This window comes from Zalophus californianus, chromosome 2 (genome assembly GCF_009762305.2).
Source record: "Zalophus californianus isolate mZalCal1 chromosome 2, mZalCal1.pri.v2, whole genome shotgun sequence".
Classification (NCBI taxonomy): Eukaryota; Metazoa; Chordata; class Mammalia; order Carnivora; family Otariidae; genus Zalophus; species Zalophus californianus.
In genome coordinates this window covers 44,616,384-44,637,291 of record NC_045596.1, presented here as the reverse complement: position 1 = coordinate 44,637,291, position 20,908 = coordinate 44,616,384, and the positions used below count along the sequence as shown (strand labels likewise).

Below are 20,908 nucleotides of genomic sequence, written 5' to 3'. Positions count from 1 at the left end.
TCAGGGATAATAGAGTACCTGAAAGTTATATTATATATTTCATTTAAATACAAATAGAACACCAATTACTAGATAGTCATGCACTGGATGCTTAATCCAGATGGGTTCATTCAGAAGTACTTCTTTCTAGTAGTTCTGGTGATTTGGAGATTTATTCCATAGCTCTACTTTCTGTTGGGGAATTTAACATTTTCAGTGAGCTCTTTAGATGCAAACTCTGTGTGTATGCATGTTCACGACAGATACATATAATCACCACATGCTTTTTAAGTCCTAAAAACTTTGGTTCAGTGGTTTGCAGGGTTCTGAACAAACCACACACACCTTTTTAGATCAGAAATCTTCACGTTTCAACTACAGGCAGGATTTTTTGGAGACTAGAATGACATGGACATATTTTGAAGATTCCATAAAAGGAATTATTAAAATTTCATAGATTTATCTCATGAATCAACTAGTTAGCCTTTCCTTGGTTAATTAGGAGATGAAAATGCCCACCCCAGAAGTGAATTATTATTTCCCTGGGTTAGGAATTGAACCCTGCAACTGATAAACATTTTCATACTTCTAAAAATTTTGATATTTACCTGATGAAGTTGGATCATGTAGGGGGTTTCCTTTCTGTAGAAACATTCTGTAGAATCTTTTCGTTCTGTTATGCTTTGAGGAAACCTATTTGCAGTGATCTCAGGAGCAGTTTTCTTAAGAGATACAGACACTGGTCCTGTAAATAGAGTATATAATATTACCGCTAGAAAGGTACTTGTGAGAAAGAGATGCCTTCAGACAACCTCTATGGAATTAGTTTCCAGTTGTCTTCATTTAAGTTTGTTGGAGTACACAGGAGTAGGTTATCAGAGAACTTGCTTGGAGTTGCCAAATTTAAGGCTGGGGATAACTTTATTTTGATTTTCATCTCTTAGTAATAATGACCAAATACGTCCCATTTCTATAGTGTTTTCTATACCCTTGGTTAGGGAAGTGACTTATGTTAAAACTGTCTTTGCTAATTGTACCAGTCTTGGGCTTTGAAAGACTTTTTAATTCAGTTACTTTTGTAATTTAATGATTCTCAATTTTAAATCATAAGTATTTTCAATTCTTCCAAGTTATGCTATTATCTATAACTTTGCTTTTTGCATTAGTTTGAAGCAGGACTTATCTATCCCCAAAAGAGTTTCAGAGTACTACTGCTTTGTTATTCTGGTCAAAATTGGAAATAGCTCCTTAACATAAGACTTGAAACCTAGTGCCAGTTTTCCAACATCAGTTTGATCTTGGGCAAGTCTCCTAACTTTTGAGTCTGTTTTCTCATCTGTTGGACTAGACTTATGTATTTAAAGGTTCAACGGGCAAAATCCAGGGGGTTGGGAATGATACTTTTGTGTGGTTAGCAATTTAGCAATTTTCCTTTTCAATAGCATATACACTATAGAGCATTAAGAGATGGCAAAAGTCGGGATAACTCATCTGACTTGCACTTTAGGTCCAAAAATGGAGAATAAAATTTTCAGTTCACTTGAGATATAATAAGGCTTGTTGAGGATAGGGATGTTCCTGTTATTATCTAATACTTTATTCAAAAAATATTTGTTTAGCTCCTATTACGTTTACATAAGACACTGTGGTCAGTACTAGGAATATGTACTGCCCAGGGCAGATACGGTCCCTGGACCTCACAGAGAGACAACATTAGCCAGCTGGCTCAAGAGCACAGACTTCTCTGTGCCTTCATTTCCTCCTCTAAAAATTGGATATAATGATAGCACCACATCATAGAGTTGTGATAGGAAGTAAATGCATTAGTATATGTAAAGTGCTTAGAACTGTACCTGGATATATGCATACCCCATGACCCTCCCTCCCACTCTTGGGTGTATACTCTACAGAAATGCATACATATGTTTACTGGAAGACATGCACAAGAATTTTTATAGCGTTATTTATAATAGCCCCCATCTGGAAATAATGGAAATGTCCAACAGTGGAATGGTTAAAGAAAGTAGTGGTATGTATATTCACATAATGGAATATTCTACAGTGAAAAAGAGCAAGCTCCTACTACAAGTAATAGCATGGTTGAATCTCACAGTGTTGAGTGAAAGAAGCATGACATTAAAGAACACATACCAAAAAAGTAAGAACATCTTGTATGATTCCAAATTTGTGGTGATAGAAGTCAGAATAATCATAACCTTTATAGAGGTTAGGAAGATGATTATGACTGGGAGGCCTGAAGGGTGCTGGTGTAATGTTTTATATCTTGATTTGAGTGGTAGTTTCATGGGTGTGTTCATTTTGTAAAAATTAAGCTCTTCAACTACTTGTGTATACTCAAAATAATTGGATAGATTATAAATCATAAAATGCTTAAATTGAATTATCTTAAAGATCCAGAGAGATGTAGTGATTTGCTCTGCGTTGAGTTATTGGGGTTAGAGAGAGAGACTGCAACTCAGGTTTTCTGAGTTTCAGTTCAGTGCTTTTTCTTCTGTTCTGCATTTTTATTCTTCTATTTGCTCTACTATGTTGTATTACCTTTTCTGATATCTGTAATGAGTCAATTTGGAATTATGGCTTACATAATTTTAGGTTGAGTTATTTGTAGGATTGCTAAAATGCTGTACTCATTACTAACACCTTTGGAGAAAACTAAAATTCAGAACTGATTACTTTGTGGGTTTTTTTCCTTTTCCATCCTAGTCTTCTGATAGCAATCACTGTAAATTGTAATTTAAAGGCTCATGATGAATGGACAGTTGTGGAGAAATTTCTGACTCTGGGAAAGTTTCCATTTACTCTGTTACTTTTAATAAGCTATAAAAGAAATCACTGCTCAGCATTTTTTGCTCTCACGGCTTATAAACAATATATTTAGTCTAATTTGTCAAGGACAGGAATAAACATCTCTTATCAGGAAAAAGCAACAAGTTTTTTTCAGTGCCAAAATGTGGCACTTCTCAGGCTCTTACCATCTTCGTGTGCTTTTCTTTTGATGCTCAAAGTTCTTGGGTTTTTGGTATGACCTTCAAATAATTCTTAAAACAAAAGAACACAGGAAAAGAATCATTATACGACATCATTTAAAATATATTCATCTTCAAGCATTCGAGTACATTGAAGTAAAAACATTAAAGTGGTGGTTGGGCAGATAAAGAAGAATGAGTTTAAGAATTAAGAATGTTTTGGTACAAGGTTTGGAAAGATTGAAATTCTTAAATTAGGTATGTGCTTCATAATAATTTTTTGGGTCATTTGAACATACAATAGTGTAAGGATTTTATTTTTGAGGAATCTCTTGCTACATTACAATGCAAAGAAAAAACTTAATAGAATTTTTATTTTAAAAAGTCAATTTCAAGGTTACCATGTTTCCATTTGGCAGTTCTGAGAGTTGGTCCTCTTAGGATGCAGTCAACTTCTTCATAAAATCTCATTTTTCTTTGAGGGTTGCCATTTTTCTTTTGTAAAACTCTGTATTCATATTTTAAATTTTTGTATTTGGTACGACATTGTTTCCAGTCTCTGTCTATTCCAAACTGCATTAGTCTTCTGGCAATTTCCTCAAATATTTCTTTGTTTCTTGTGGCCCTTTCAAGCATTTGCTTAATTTTTTCATCAGACCATATGTGTATAAGCGCTCTGACCTCATTGTCACACCAGTGTTTTCCAGCCTCTGTGTCGCTCACTGTTACAATCTGTAAATGATTTTTAGCATCTTCTAAAGGAATATGATTACCTATAAATCAATTTGATTTACAATTATACAAACTTACAGATAAATCTTATTTAAATATCATTCATTTAAAACAACCTGGATTGACATAACGCACTGAGATTACAATAATTTCAATATGAGGGTCAAAATTTCTTCTTATGTTCATATTCAAATAAGATATTAAAAAAATTAAAGGCAGACTAATCTCCAGTATTGGTGAGATAATTTAGCTGCTTTTCATCAATAGGTATCTTCATTGGATATTTACAAATGTGGAGAGTCTTGGTGTATCTACTTAAACTGGTATATATTAGCCTAAATTTTTTTTTTTCTTTTTTAAGTAGGCTCCACTCCCAATGTGGAACCCTACGCAGGACTTGAACTCACCACCCTGAGATCAAGACCTGAGCTGAGATCAGGAGTCCAATACTCAACTGACTGAGCCACCCAGTTGCCCCTAAAACATTTTTTAAACAATTTGGACCCTGTACCTGACACAGTGATACTTTGTGGTGCTTTGGAGCCGCCCACCTCTTCTGAGGCTGTACTTACGGTATCTTGGTATGGTATCTCTGTCAGAAAACAAAGAGAATAGCAGCTTAAATTTGCTGTTCACAGAACTCAAATTTACTTTTTTTTTTTTAAGATTTTATTTATTTATTCATGAGAGACACAGAGAGAGAGAGAGAGGCAGAGGGAGAAGCAGGCTCCCAAGGAGCAGGGAGCCCGATGCGGGACTCGATCCCAGGACTCTGGGATCATGACCTGAGCCGAAGGCAGACGCTTAACCATCTGAGCCACCCAGGTGCCCTCAAATTTACTTTTGCAGTTGAAGATTATACTGAAAAACTAGTAAGGTTGGAATCCAGCGTTATAACCGTAGCCTAGGGGCACCTGGGTGGCACAGTCGGTTGAGCATTTGACTCTTTTGGTTTCAGCTCAGGTTGTGATCTCAGGGTTGTGAGATCGAGTCCCACATGGGGCTCTGTGCTCAGTATGGAGTCTGCTTGAGACTCTCTTTCCCTCTCCCTCAGCCCCTCCTCCCCCTCTAAAGTAAACAACCTTTAGAAAAAAAAAAAACAACTGTAACCTCTTAGCCAAGAACATTTGTCATCTTTAACCAAATTTTAAAATGCCTTTGTAGGATTCACTTTCAAAATCTTGGAAGTATTCTGCCTTAAGTCCCAAGGCACAGTATTCTCTGTTTGGGAGCAGGAATATGATAGCATTTTTAGACTCAATTTTATAATGTCTTTCTTAATTTTATGCTTGACAAAGAGCTCTTACATCTCTTTTTCATTTGATCCTCATTGTAACTGAGAATGATCCTTATTGCGGTATACATAAATAGATAAAAGACCTTAAGATTAAGTGGTCTTAGCAATTTTCATGTTGAGTTGTTAACAGCAGACAGATTATAAACATTTAAAGGAACTGATGGTGCTTAGTGTGGTAAATGTAACATGCATTTATCATAGGATAGTATTGTATAGAATGTTTACAAGTCAGCTGTTTGTAGTTTGGGGAAAGCTCTTCCTCATGCACATGTTGGATTGCAGTGTTGAAGTATCACAATGCTATGGTAGTATTCTTTCACTCCTGCTGTACTTTCCTATACACTGGGGCATTTTTTTTTTTAAGATTTATTTATTTGAGAGAGAGGTGGAGGGCCAGAGGGAGAGAGAGAAACTCAAGCAGAGCATGGAGCCCCATAAGGAGCTCAATGTCACGACCATGAGATCAGACCCCAGCCGAAACCAACAGTCGGACACAACCGACTGTGCCACCCAGGTGCCCTGGGACATTATTTAAAAAAAAATTTGTGTGTGTGTGTTACTGTTGTCTGTACAGTTGCTTGTAATGGTTATTGTAAAACTAGATAAAACTACACATTGGTTATTATTAATAGACCAGTGAGGCAAAAGGTGAGGTGGTTAGGGGGCCCATAAGCCTATGCAGCAATAGGTATGTGGAGATTTACATTAGGATAGGACTAGGTCTTATTTTAAGGACATGTTTGCACAGTGAGACTAGAATGAAGTTTAGCTTTTAGAAATATCAATACCTTAAATGACAGGTTGTACTTTGGAACCACATAAGGCTACCTATAAGTTATGTTTTTTAAAATTGAAATTTTTGTTGAGATAAATGTAGATTCACATGCAGTTTTTAGAAATACTAGAGTTCCATTTCACACTTGGTCCAGTTTTCTCCAATGGTAACGTTTTGTTAATAATATACCTTAATAATCAAGGATATTACACTGATACAGTTCACTCCTCTGATTCAGAGTTCCTGTTATACTTGTACTCACTGTGAGTGTGTATATGTGTTTATTAGGTTCTCTAATAATTTTATCACCTTGTAAGTTCATGTCTCCACCATCAAGGTCAAGATACTCCCCAGTTCCAACACCATAAGGATCCCTCTGGTTGCCTTTTTGTAACTAGACTTACCTCCTTCCGTGCCCAAGCCCTTCCCCCACCCTCACCCCAGTGGAGAGCACAAGTCGAAGGTAAACTTTGGCAAACCTTATTTCAGCAGAATCTGAATTTATAACATTTTATCTAAGTGACTAAAACCATCAGTTCTAGGCTCAGGCACATGTCCTACTTCTGGGAAATGGAAATATTTAGAGATTAGATATTCTGTGGAAATTTTGAGTAGTTAGTGCTAGACAATAAGATATCATAGTGGAGGGTGGCAGTGTGGAAATCCCTAAATTTAGCATATTTTAAGGAAAGAGAAGCATTTAGTTTCTGTTAATGTTTCTTTCTATCCCAACTGGTATACTGCAATTCATTTCTGACGCTCATACCTGGAGTTAGCCAGCATTAGACTCTGCAGCTATAAGGGCTCAATCTTCTATAACACTGCCCTTATTGAGATGCTAGCCTCCTTCCAGCTGACTGGCTACAACTTCAGGAGGTGTCATGACCCTCTCGGGTTTGATCATTTGCTAGAACAACTCGTAGAACTTAGGAAAGCCCTATACTTAGGAGGCAGTGTTTTTTTTTTTTTAAGATTTTATTTATTTATTTGACAGAGACACAGTGAGAGAGGGAACACAAGCAGGGGGAGTGGGGGAGGGAGATACCAGGACCCTGGGATCATGACCCGAGCTGAAGGCAGACGCTTAACAACTGAGCCACCCAGGCGCCCCTAGGAGACAGTTTTATTATGAAAAATAGAACTCAGGGTGCCTGGGTGGCTCAGTTGGTTAAGCGTCTGCCTTCGGCTCAGGTCATGATCCTGGAGTCCCGGGATAGAGTCCTGCATTGGGCTCCCTGCTCAGTGGGGAGTCTTCTTTGCCTTCTGACCCTCCCTCCTCTTATGCTCTCTCTCTCTCAAATAAAAAAATAAAATCTTAAAAAAAAGATAGAACTCAGAAACAACCAAATGGAAATCCACATGGGGTAAGGTCTGAGAGGGTCCTAGATACAGAACCTCCAGGTCTCTGTGGAATCAGAGCCTGTCATTCTCCCAGCTCGTCAGTGTGTTCACCAACTAGGAAGCTCTTTTAAGCCAGAGTTTTTGTTGACATGATTGATTATGGCATGATTAATTAAATCGCTGGCCACATGACTGAATTCAGTCTCCAGACTTACTTCCCTGCTAGAGGTCAGGCTGGCCTAAAATTCCAAGCCTCTTAATCACAAGGTTGGTATTTATGGTGACCAGTCCTATCCTGAAGCTCTAGAAACCCACTTTGGAAATTCCAAAGGTTTTTGAAGCTCTGTGTCAGGAACAGGGCACAAAACCAGATATATGTATTCTTTTTTAATTTTAATTTTTTTTTTGCGATTTTATTTTTAAGCAATCTCTGCACCCAATGGGGGGCTCGAACTTAAAACCCTGAGATCAAGAGCCACATGCTCTACTGACTTAAGTCAGCCAGGCGCTTCTGTATTCTTTATTATGTCACAGCTTCTTAAAGAGTTTGTGAAAATATAAACAGGAAGAATTAGAAAAGTTATACCTTTATAATTACCAAGTTGCCTGTATTTAAATTTATCAGCTTACCTAAGTCTCAACTTTTTTTTACATTTATAATTTTTGAGTTTTCTGAAATTTTAACAATCATGTCTTGGATCTTCTGTTGGATTAAAAATTTAAAGGTTCTCAATATTATGGTTCATGTGATGAAAGTCCTTTAGTTTATAATAATTTTACTGCTAAGATTATCCAAATTGTATTCAAAATGTACAAAACTTTAAATATTTCATTTTAAAGAAGATTATTTCCAATTTTTGGTTACAAATAAACCAAAATAAATGAATTAGAGAAATAGATGAATTGGAGAAAACAAAAAAAACTTGGCATAGCCTCTGAGGTACTAACAATAGATAATTTAATGCTTTCTGCTGGCCATCACATTGTTAATTTTTGTGAAATTGTGGGGATAGTGAATATTTTAATTTTGGAAATACATTTTACCACAGCCAAAAAGAAAAGACAGTTTTAAGATTATTCTTTTTTTTTTTAAAGATTTTATTTATTTATTTGAGAGAGAGAATGAGATAGAGAGCATGAGAGGGGGGAGGGTCAGAGGGAGAAGCAGACTCCCCACTGAGCAGGGAGCCCGACGCGGGGCTCGATCCCAGGACTCTGGGATCATGACCTGAGCTGAAGGCAGTCGCTTAACCAACTGAGCCACCCAGGCGCCCTTTAAGATTATTCTTTTTTTTTTTTTTTTTTAAGATTCTATTTATTTATTTGACAGAGAGAGACAAAGTGAGAGAGGGAACACAAGCAGGGACAGTGGGAGAGGGAGAAGCAGGCTTCCCGCCGAGCAGGGAGCCTGACGCGGGGCTCGATCCCAGGACCCTGGGTGATCATGACCCGAGCCAAAGGCAGAGGCCTAACGACTGAGCCACCCAGGCACCCCCCCCTTTAAGATTATTCTTAAAAGAACAGTGTAGTCTTTCACTTGCGATTTTTAGGCTGATAAGAGTAACCTCCAAGAGGATATATATATATGCCTGTCTCCACCCCTCAGAGCCAAAATTGATACCTTTGACTGCTTCTACTAGGAAACAGTGACTTGTGAGAATACGAAGATACTGAAGTATTCCATCTCATATATAAATAGCAACTGATACTAGAAATGAATTAAGTCAATTTTAGGTTTACTCAGAAGAGACAGGTAACTGACAAAACTGTCAAACACAGATTTCCTCTTTAGACAGTCCTTTTTCTGCTAACTTTCTGATTCCTTTTATCATCTCTTGCCTATGCCTCAGGCAGGGAGAAAAATAAATTTATTTTAGATCTAAAGAAGTCGTTATTCAATTTTCATGGGCCATTTCTTTTTACTTATTGTAATAGGTAGGCATAGCCCAGGAGTTCTGTAATTCTTCCCAGTGATTAACTACTTTCGTATTGCATTAGTCATGCATTTTTTTTTAAGTTTTATTTATTTCTGGGAAGCCTGGGTGCCTCAGTTGGTTGGGCGTCTGCCTTTAGTTCAGGTCATGATCCCAGGGTCCTGGGATTGAGCCCCACGTTGGGCTCCTTGCTCGGTGGGGAGTCTGCCACTCCCTCTCCCTCTGCCTGCCACTCCCCCTGCTTGTGTTCTCTGTCAGAGAAATAAATAAAATCTTTTATTTCTCTGACAGAGAGAGACACAGCGAGAGAAGGAACACAAGCAGGGCGAGTGGGAGAGGGAGAAGCAGGCTTCCCGGCGAGCAGGGAGCCCGATGCGGGGCTGGATCCCAGGACCCTGGGATCATGACCTGAGCCAAAGGCAGATGCTTACGCGACTGAGCCACCCAGGCGCCCTTAGTCATGCATTTTTTAAAGTGATAATTGGAATTGCCTAATTTTTCTCCCCTAAATGGGAATCAAATTGGATTTTATGTTTTATTTTCTTCAGCCCTCTGCTGGCCTTACTGTCTAAATTTGACAACCTAGCTGTGGTTTTCAACCCTGGCTATGCTTGATGATCTTCTATAAAAATAGAGGTTCCTGAACCCATCCTGTAACAGGCTAGACCAGAATCTCCAAGAGTTCTAAATTGGGAACTAATTAGTTATCTAGAATCCAGGGGGTCCACAGCTCCAGTTAGATTTTTATTTGAAGTAAGAATCTTTTTTTTTTTTAAGATTTTATTTATTTGATGGAGAGATAGAGAACACAAGGAGGCAGAGCGGAAGGGAGAGGGAGAAGCAAGCCCGCCCCCCCCCCCCCCCCCCCCGCCCTGAGCAGGGAGCCCAATGCAGAACTCGATCCCAGGACTCTGGGATCATGATCTGAGCCAAAGGCAGACGCTTAAGTGACTGAGCCACCCAGGCGCCCAAAGTAAGAATCTTATAGCATACATTTAAGATGGTTAAAAAATTACTTTTGGGGCACCTGGGTGGCTCAGTTGGTTGGGTGACTGCCTTTGGCTCAGGTCATGATCCTGGAGTCCCGGGATCGAGTCCCACATTGGGCTCCCTGCTTGGCAGGGAGTCTGCTTCTCCCTCTGACCCTCTTCCCTCTCATGCTATCTCTCATTCTCTCTCTCTCTCAAATAAATAAAATCTTTAAAAAAAAATTACTTTTGGGAGATCAGTTTCATGACCAAGTGTCAATGTTAATATGGGGCAATAGCAACTCAGATTCCAATATTTCATTAGTAAAAATATAAAATCAAAATGAAGTAACCTCTACCTATTTTTACATGAATGTTCATCAGTTTATTATGTTGTTTTTATATTTATTTGTTTGTTTGTTTAGTGGGCTCCATGCCCAGCGTGGAGCCCAGTGCAGGGCTTGAACTCATGACCCTGAGATCAAGACCTGAGCTGAGATCGAGAGTTGGACTCTTAACCTAGTGAGCTTACCCAGGTGCCCCTGTTTTGTTTTTAAAGAAAGAATATTTGATGTGAATTTTTTCCCTGAAGATAAATATCCATATCTTTATTTCTCAATACAACAATCTTCTAAATAGTGGAGTGGCGATTTATGCCGCAATAGTTGTATATTGCAGGTGTGCCAAAAGTCCTTTCCTATTTTAATTTTTTTCCTGGGGTACCTGGCTGGCTAAGTTCATGGAGCATGTAACTCTTGATCTCAGGGTTGTGAGTTCAAGCCCCACATTGGGTGTAAAGATTACATAAAAGTAAAATCTTCTAATAAATAAATAATTTAAAAAATCAATTTCTTCTCTTGTGAGTTTTATACCTTTGCTTTTATTTTCACGTGAAAGTTTAAAATAGCATAATTTCTAGAATGACTAAATATTTCCTGTTTCGTATTTTTAAACACATTCCAAATTAACATATAAACACACCAGACAATTTTTAAAAACCCTGTCAGTTTATATCTGACTTAATGTTTTCCTTTCACATATAAAAAATTATCTTGAGGTATTGTACTTAAGTGAGTCCAGAAGACTAACAAGCTAAAATCTTCTGAACGCTAAAGTTCTTAATTATTTCCTTTGAAATCATCCTGACTTATTAAACACAATCTGATTTTAACTCTTTTACTTTTAACGTCAGGGTCGTTACTGTGATGCCCTGAGAAACCTTAGGAGCCCAGAGTTTTGTTGACCTTTGTTATCATACCGCTAGTCAGCTGCATGTTCCTATCGAATTAGTCTCCTTAATTTCTCCCTGTTTTTGCCTTTCACCATTCTAGCAGCTTTCCTTTCTCCCACTGAGCTTTTAATCTGTCGTATCTGATAACTCAAAGAAGTTTGCCAAGAGTGTGGGGAATTTGATTACCTGGTTTGTTAATCAATATGATCTCTACATTTTCCAAGGCTATATGAAGCTTTAAACTAAAAGACTATGTACGAGGTCTGTGATGGCTAGCTAGGCTTTTGCTTGGGGGGATCCCCCTATTGCTCATTTTGGTTTGTGTAAAAGGCAAACCATCATGTAGAAAGCACTTAACTTTCCTTCACCCCTTTAGTATCCTGAACCATAGGACCGTGTTTCTCAAACTTGAGCATGCCCAAGTTCCCAGATGATGCTGATGCTGCTAATACTCTGAAAACCACAGCTATAGGGAACGTTACTGTCATTAACAGTTTTCACCTTCCATTTCTGTATTTTGTAAATATGAGTATTACTCTTCATATAATGTCATAAGCTTGTATATGTTCTTATAAGATTAGTTATTATAGCATCTTATATATTATACATCAAATGTAATAGAATCATAAAACCCATCATAAGGTCCCCACCCTCATGACCTCTAAACCTAATTATCTCCCGAAGGCCCCATCTCCAAATGCTCTTACATAGCAACATCATATAATAACATCTTAGGTATTTTTTCACACACACAAAAACAAAAAATACTGTTTTACCTGTACCGGGACTTTGTTTTACATCTCCCTGTCTTAGGTCTTCTGACATATTACTGACAAAGTCATCTTCAGCTACATCTCCAGCAATGACTGTGTGAATATAGTGGGGTATATGGTGGTTTGGTTTTATTCACTTTCAGGATAGTGTTTTAAACTCTAATATGTTATTATCCCTTTTAAAGTGAACCTCATGGGGGTGTCTGAATGGCTCAGTCGGTGAAGCGTCTGCCTTCAGCTCAGGTCATGATTCCAGAGTGCTGGGATCAAGCTCTGTGTCAGGCTCCCTGCTCAGTAGGGAGTCTGTTTCTTTCTCTCCCTCTGCCCCTCCCCCACTCGTGTTTTTTTTCTCTCTCTCTCTCAAATAAAATCTTTAAAAAAAACAAACAAACCGGGGGGCACCTGGGTGGCTCAGTCAGTTAAACCGTCTGCCTTTGGCTCAGGTCATGATCCCAGGGTCTGGGGATCGAGCCCCGCTTCGGGCTCCCTGCTCAGCAGGGGGCCTGCTTCTCCCTCTCCCACTCCCTCTGCTTGTGTTCCCGCTCTCGCTGTCTCTCTCTGTCAAATAAATAAATCTTAAAATTAAACATAAATAAAAAAATACTGAATGCTAAATACTGTGGTTGTTTGCTTTTCTCTAGCTTAAATTCCCCACCCTTAAACATCTTTAGTCTTAGATTCCTATAGCTATCTGGTGTTGTCTCTAACAAGGTCTTCTGACATATAACTGATAGAATCACCATCAGCTGTATCTCTAGCAATTACTGTCTGAACATAATCATGCTGCTGCTGTTGGGTGACTTTACCACTAGTCATCTTAATTTTAATGGGACAGATGTATAGTTCTCTAGCAGACCAGTTTCTTCTCCACCAGCAAAAGATTTCAGGACTTCTCGCCACCATTTCTCAATCCTAACTCTCTGTCATTGCCTCTGTTTCCCCTAGATACACATTCATACTTTGAGAATTAGGACTGCATTGTTTAAGGCAGATATTAAGATCTAGAAACTTTATGGTTAGTAGAGGTCTTTAAGAACATCTTATCAAGTCTAGAGGAGACACGTGACTTAAGATTCCACAAAGACTGAGCTAGAACTTCGATTTCCTGACTCTTGGTGTAGAACTCATCTAGTTTATTTCATGCTGTCATATCTCTGTGTGTATTGTTTCTCAATCCTTTGGGTTAAAATCATTTTAAAGAACTTTATGATGTGTCCCAGAAGAACTTACACTTCAAAGACATTCTCATGGGTTTTTTATTTTTCTAAGTTCTTTAATGCTCTTTTTCTGGTCACTCAATTTTACTACAGTTAATATGAAAACTTGCTTTAACTTCTGCCATTTAGAGTTGCAGTTTTACTTTAATAAAATTGGTCTATTTTTAAACTTGTGGAAATCAATTTTATTTCATCCTTATGTATAACTTCGCACTATTCTCTGTGTTCTGGAGGAGATTGCATATACATTAAATCTGTTTCATGATAAATTCAGCCTTTAGCTTTGGAATATAGTGAAGCCTGTTTAACTTAGGTGGTATTCACGTTATCATGCTACTAACATTTTCATATGATGTGACCTGATGTTTAGATTACTTTTCTTTGCCTTCCTACCTGTCTGATCCTCTTCTCTTTTTACATTGGCACAGCTAGTGGCTTGTTCTTCATCTTGGAATTCCCATTGTTGTGATTTTTCTGTTTTATTATGTCCCAGAATAGCATCCAACTCAGTAAAAAATTTCATACTCTTAGTTATGCCTTGGTCTTGAGCCATTCTTACAATCTTGTATTCATGTTTTAAGTTTTTGTACTTTGTTCTGCACTGCTTCCAGTCTCTCTCTATTCCAGATTTCTGAAGCTTGGCAGCAATTTGTTCAAATATCCTTTTATTTCTCACTGTTCCTTCTAGTTGTTGTTGTATACTTATATCAGACCAGATGCCAATTAGAGCCCTGACTTCTGGCACAGTCCAGTGTTTTCCTCCTTCATTTGCTATAGTTGGAATAAAAGTTGGATTAATAGAGGGTTCCATAATTGATGTAGAGCTACCTGTATCGGGTGGGGAGGGAAAGAGATATGTACGTAGGTTACATACATAAGACAAGTAAAGTAATTGGATTCAACCTTAGTAAACAAAGAAATTTTCTCCTTAGGAGATGGAGTACAAATCATAGCTTAGCTTTTCTCTGAAACTAATGGGGAAATGAAATACAGAACTTGAATCTATTTCTTACCATGACAGCGACTGGCTTTAAAAGAGTTGTGTTTTTAATTAGTCACATTTTGATCATCTTTTTTTTCTATAATTTCTTACTCTTCCATCCCGCACCTTTGGTATGTGGTGTGTATGTCAGTATCTGTTGAATGTTGAATATATAATTTTGTAGTACTTGTAGAAAGCAATGCAGTTAGAAAGTGGCTCACTGAGGGCAATTTTTGTTTGTTTTTTGTTTTGTGATAGGATCGGTGGGAGCAATTTATCTCCTCTTTTAATCTAATGATCCATTGGCTACATATCAGTATCTCCTGGGGAACTTTTGTAAATGACTACTTTGCTGTTACTCCTACCCCTCATCCCCAGATTATGATTCTAGTGTGCAGTCAGGTCTGAGAACCAAGACGATTCATGAATAAAGTGTTGGAAGAGTCACATTATAACAACTGGTGCTTCTTACTCCTTATGAAAATAAAAGATGTCCCATTGGTCAAAGACCAAATGTCATTTTAAGTGAAGTATTAGATTTTTTTAATGCAAGGAAATGTGTCAGAAATTCCATAATGCCTTCAGCAGAATGTCCCCACTTAGAAATCCTAGCATGGTACCTTTATGTTACATCTCTAGCACAGTTTTGCAACTCATTTTATGATAATGACTTTACTTGAAGTTATATTGGTTATTTAAACAACCACATTATTTTGTGTTTTTCTCAGATTTCATGTTTATGTTTAATAAAAAGGTAGTTCAGACTGCAGTATCTATAATGTAAGTCATTAAAAAAACACTTTTTAGCATTTACCTGAAGTGTAGGGAGCTGTTTTTATTTTGTGGTGTGTTTAATGTCTTTGTTTTGAAATGCTATTCAGTATTTTTCCTTACTTGAATTAACAACCTTCAGTAAAAATTTAGAAGCAAAATGGGGATTTATATTGACTTTAATTGGGTGAATAAAACCATCCTTGACCTCATTGATTTGATATTACTTACTTTCAGATGTAGAGTTCTGTTTGTCTTAGACCTCAGGAGTGCTAAAGTGACATGTTCATTAAATATTAAGCACCTACTATGTATAATTTTGACCATTATATTCTCTATTATGTTTAAAGAATAAAGGTTGTGAATTTGAAGGCTAATATTACTAGGCAATTTATATTTTGTTAATTTATTTTAGAAATGATTTTTTTTTTTTAGTATACATTGGTAAAAAAGGGAAACATAACATTTCTATCAGGAAAAATCATGCATTTTTCTTAGAAACCAATCTTACTTCTGATTTGGAATTTGATCAGTTTCATTGTATTTTTGACCCACAATACTGTACCTAGTTCCACTGGTCTGATATGAGAAACCAAAAGTAAAGGATTTCCTGAGAGGTCTTCCTTATCTTGTAATGTAACTGACATTTTGCCTGGAAAGAGAACAGAATTCCTTTTAGAGTAAGTTCTAAAGAGGTTAAAAATTGAATTAATAATGACAGAATGCTAGAGCTTGAGCTGAATTTGTTCATGTTCTTGAAGGATTATTGATTCGTGAGACACATTTTGTAATAAAGTGGTATAATATGGTTTAATACTTCTCTATATAAAGAAAATTTAATTTCTTCCATCCATTGACATGGTTTATTTTGAACTTCCACTAGATTTGTTTGCTGATTTTTTGTTTCTAGGGATGATTGTGGTTCGTTTTCAAATCAGATGAATGATTTGAAATGTTCAAATGAGATGTTTTCCTGGGGTGGCCTTGGTGGCCCAGTCAGTTAAGGATCTGACACTTGATTTCGGCTCAGGTCACGATCTCAGGGTTGTGAGATCCTGGAGTCCTGGACCAGACTCTGCACTGAGCATGGAGCCTGCTTAAGATTCTCTCTCTTTTCTCTCTCTCTCCCTCTCTCTCTCTCTGCCCCAACCCCCCCTTAACGCTCGTGTTCTCTCTGAAAAAAAAATTTATTATTTTTAAAAATAAAATTTTTAAAAATTTATTTCTGTAATTTAGGTACTTTAACATAATAGGCACTTGGTAAATGATAGTAGCAGTATAAAACAGAGGTCTTGTAATGAGATAATCAGAAAATCTTGTTTAATTGGCATATTTGGTCAAAAAGCTAAAATTTAAATGTATCTTTTATAATTAGCTGATTGGTAAATACTAAACTTTCCAGAAATTAATCTAAGTTATGTTTAAATGGACCAAGGGATGTGTCATTTAAAAGAACCATGCCAACCTTGAAAAATGAAATCGGTCCCCTCTTGATCTCCTGGTTTTATGGCTTGGATGTTTTCCATAAAATGAGGCACAGACTACTTTTTAGAGTAATCAAAAGAGGAGGGTAATAGTGAGGAAAAACTAAAATACATCTTTCAGAGGAACCCAACATAGAATTTTGGATTCAGTTGGCACATGAAGATGAATCTTAATTACAGTGAGGCTGAAGACTGATCAGGAGATAGTTAAGTACGTTTTGATTACTCTTTGTAATTTTCTGAATCAAAGATTTATTATTCATCTTCTATCATTTCCATATGTTTTTTTCAATTTTGTTTTACTGAGTAACAAATAGCATTCGATTTAACTTTACATTAGGAGATCAAATATTAGGCATGATTTTAATGGCATGAACGTTTAAAATCACAATTCACTATTTAGAGGCATTCCATTAAAGAATAAGAAAAGGAATGTTTGTCATCTTAAAGATTGTATTAGGGATTCCTATTTTAAAATAGAATAACAAGTGAAAAATATGGGAAGCATTACTGTTTTCGCATGGCATATAGTTGGGAATATGAAAAGTAAAAATCTGTAGTTACATAAGAATTCTCTTTAAGAAGTGTGGAAGATGATATACCTAGTTAATGTAACATGTGAGCGTCATGAGAACAGCAAGAAAAGGTAATGGTTTGCTATTCTGTTATCTGATTTAGGGCCTAGTTTTATGTTTGTTGAAAACAGCCTGGAGCTAAACATATAGTCCAGAGTGAAAAAGAAAAGCTCTCTTCCCAACTTCTTCAGGGGTATTTTTTTTCTTAGGTTGATCATTCCTAGCATCAATCCCAAAATTGTATGCCAGGGTCCTATGCTCTGGAGATTTTAAACTGAAACTTTTTTTTTAAAGATTTTTATTTATTTATTTGACAGAGACACAGCGAGAGAGGGAACACAAGCAGGGGCAGTGGGAAAGGGAGAAGCAGGCTTCCCGCGCTGACTCTGGGATCATGACCTGAGCTGAAGGCAGACGCTTAACGACTGAGCCACCCAGGCGCCCATAAACTGAAACTCTTAAGTCATTACTCCTGATGCATTTGTATCAAGTAAGAGGAGGGAAATAGGGTGGAAATTTGGTCACTGAAGGAATGTGATTTGGTGGCAGTAGTAGGTCAAAGGTATTCTGAGGTTGAGGATGATTACAATTTCCAGAACACGAAGCCTCTTAAGAGTTTGTATTTGAGCCTTTTGCCAAGGCTCAGTCAGGCTACCTGCTGCCTAACAGAGGGAACCAGATCCTCTGTCCTTACCACTTGCATGAGGTTGATCCCAACAGTGGAAAAGGTACATTCATTTTCTTCCCTTCTTCAAAGGTTAACCATACACCAATAAAAATTCTGCTGGTTCCGCCATAGAAAAACCAGAAGACATTATAAATGAATCAGACCTGGAGAAAGGAGGGCTTTCTAAGCCTTAGAAAAGACTGTTTGCATTAAAAACTTTAATCAAAAACTTTGTTTTTTAAATCAAAGACTATTTGATTACATTAAAAACTTTTGAATTCTGTAGGTCAAATAAAAGTCAGCCAGAATTGTAAGGCAAAAGAGATCATGCAATTTCTAAGACCTCAGTTGACACAAACAGTTAATTTGTAAAAATAAACATATAGAAAACTGTTCCATATTGCTAGCAATTAAATGCAAAATAAGTTATTTATTGCATATACCGTTATAGATAGTTATTTGTTTATTAAATTAGCATACTTCATTATTTGTTAAATTAGCGAAGTCTCTCCCCTACTTAACCCCATCCTATGATCTGATATGACACAGTTCTCTATAAAAAGGGACAGTCTCATTGTTAGTAAAGTACAATTCTTTTAGAAAGCAGTTTTTTTAAACACTGTTTCAAAGTAATCATACCCCTTCTGACCAATAATTGAACTTCTGATAGTCTCTCCTAAAGTAATGTTAAATATGGACAAAAGGTATTGATTGTAGCACCTTTCTCTAAGGGGGCAAATATTAACTCTGGTATATGCACTCAAATATTATGGAATCATTAAGTAACGTTTAATCCTGAATTATAATTAGTTCTGGGTATAATTTAAAGATTATTATTAAAGCAAACAAAATGCTAATATGCTTACAATTTTATAATTTAAAAAGTTTAAAGAATAACAACCAGTGGCATTGTGGATGATATGTGGGAAGGGACTAGAAAGTAGGGAGACCATTTAAGAGGTTATCTTAATATTCCATGTGACAGATGAAGTTCTGCATGGTGGTAATGAGAATGGAACAGAAAAAATTTATGAAACATGTCAGATTTTTTTTTTTTAAGGACTTAGTGATTGACCAAAGGTCAAGGGTATCTCAAATGTTTCCATTTAAGTGATTGGACATACAACGATAGTAAGGTGGAAGCAACTTGTAGGAGGATCAGTTTTGAATGAGGGAAGAGTGTGTAGTTTTAGAATTTGGGGTTTGAGATACCTTAAACATACAAGGTTAAGTTGTAATTATGGGCCATCTGCTTGTAGGTGAAAGTGGGGAATTTGGAGCCATGGGGATACTTAAATGGGTTAGAAGGAGATATGGTTTAGTGGAGATTAAACACACACACACACACACACACACACACACGAGAGAGAGAGAGAGAGAGAGAGAGAGAGAGCGAGAGAGAGAGGAGAGAAGGAGGAGGAGACACAGAGACACAAGAGAGGGGCAAAAAAAGTGGAGATATTAGCACCCACATCTTAATTACAGCAACACGAACCTCTAGTTAAATTCAAAGCTTTTCAGAAGCTGAATGGTTTACTTCTCTTTAATCAATATTTAAAGCATTTAAATGATGAAGAGTGCAGGATGATTAAGTGAATAAAATAATGTTATTGCTGTTTAACTTGACAGTGACTGCAAAGCTTTCTCAGAATTTGGTATAGTTATCAGAAACATAAAGGGAGTATGTTAAGTGGAGTGGATTTTTTACTAATTTATTATTGAGCTTTAAACACGAAGTTCAGATTAACCTAATTAACCAAATTAACCTAACTTCAACTTCTGTCATTTTACCCTACCCCCTTTCTCATTTGATATCTTACATTCTACCACTTAAACCATTTTCTTTGAGATGTAACATTTATTCATGGTGCCCTACTTTCTGAGGTTACACATCACTGAATGCATGTGCAAGTAACTCATTGCTTTGCAGACAGTAGGTATTTGAGATTTTGAATTGAACAACTCTGCTCTTAAAAATAACATCTGGAAGATTTTGGCTATGGGAGAAATCTCATCACTGCCACTGATTTCCCTGCTTTCCCTGGTGATACATTCAGCTTCTGCAGACTGAATGAATTCTACGTAAATACAGTTGGGCTTAATACAGCAAGTCAAGAACCTTGTTTTAATATCTAAATCATTTAATCATAAATCATTTAATCTATCAAATCTATTTTTATTTCACTGATTGTTTAAATGGAACTGTTCTTCCAAACGAGGAATGAAGTTGTTTATCAGTTCCTAGTATTTTAGTGCTTTTATTGATAAATTTAGGAAAATGTGAACGTAAATACAGAGCAGAAAGTTCTGTCTTGTTTCAAGAAGCTGTGGAGAAACAACAGTGGAGCAATATATTAGATTTTTTTTCTTTTGCCACTCTTAAAAAATTAAAACCTAAAGTATTTTCAAAAACCCAATCCATTTTCCAAAAAACGTATCAGGCATGCTTAAGGAGAGTTGGTATTAGTGGTTAACGTTACTTTTTTTAAGCGGTTAATGTTATTTTAGTGTGTTTTTTCAGTATTTCACGGATTTAAAAAGTGGAGGTATTTAATCTTTTTTAAAATTTTTACCTTGTGCGAAATAGCATAACAGGTCATTTGTTTTTCTCAACCATGATATTCCAGGCTACGTTTATCATATGGACTCAGAAGTCCCTACTCTTATAGTTAGGTAAAAACAAAAGAATGCTACTTTTTCTTTTTACCTTCAGTGGTCCCTGGAGCTGCACTTTCGCTCAGCCTCAGCGTTGCCAGGCACTTGCCATTTGCATCTTCCTCTGTTAATTGTGTGGCAGGTTCATACTGCAGGATCGCATCCAAATCATGGAAGAACTTCATAGTTTTAGAGCTGTCTCCAGAGTTATGAGCATATTTAACTGTTCTGTATTCATATTTGAGATTTTTGTACTTTGCCCGGCACTGTTTCCAATCTCTGTATACTCCTAGTGCTTGCAGCCTTTTAGCAATGTAAATGAATATTCCTTTATTTCTCAGGGTTCCATAAAGTTGTTCTCGTATATTTTTTTCTGCCCAGACACTAAGCAAAGCTTTAACCTCTTCTTCAGTCCAGTGCTTTCCAGCTCCACTCTCCATGTTGAAAGTGACCTGGAAATGATTCACTATTTCTAGCCAAGGTTTTGTTTCCTAGGAAACCAGACGGCTGGTTGTCAATAAGCTCCAAAGAGCTGAAAAG

The 20,908-nt window shown here is 36.9% G+C and overlaps 2 protein-coding genes across 2 annotated transcripts in view; one reads left to right on the top strand and one right to left on the bottom strand.

Moving 5' to 3' along the window:
* PPAT (phosphoribosyl pyrophosphate amidotransferase) overlaps positions 1-20,908 on the top strand; it is a 37,315-nt gene that overhangs the window by 2,765 nt on the left and 13,642 nt on the right. The window lies entirely within an intron of this gene.
* LOC113924518 lies at positions 474-20,808 on the bottom strand. The gene is made up of 7 exons (XM_027598409.1): positions 20,421-20,808; positions 15,553-15,639; positions 13,628-14,062; positions 4,210-4,290; positions 3,368-3,739; positions 2,973-3,038; positions 474-724 (listed from the first exon to the last, which is right to left on the bottom strand). Exons 1-7 carry the CDS (start codon positions 20,806-20,808, stop codon positions 474-476), a joined length of 1,680 nt encoding a protein of 559 aa, XP_027454210.1.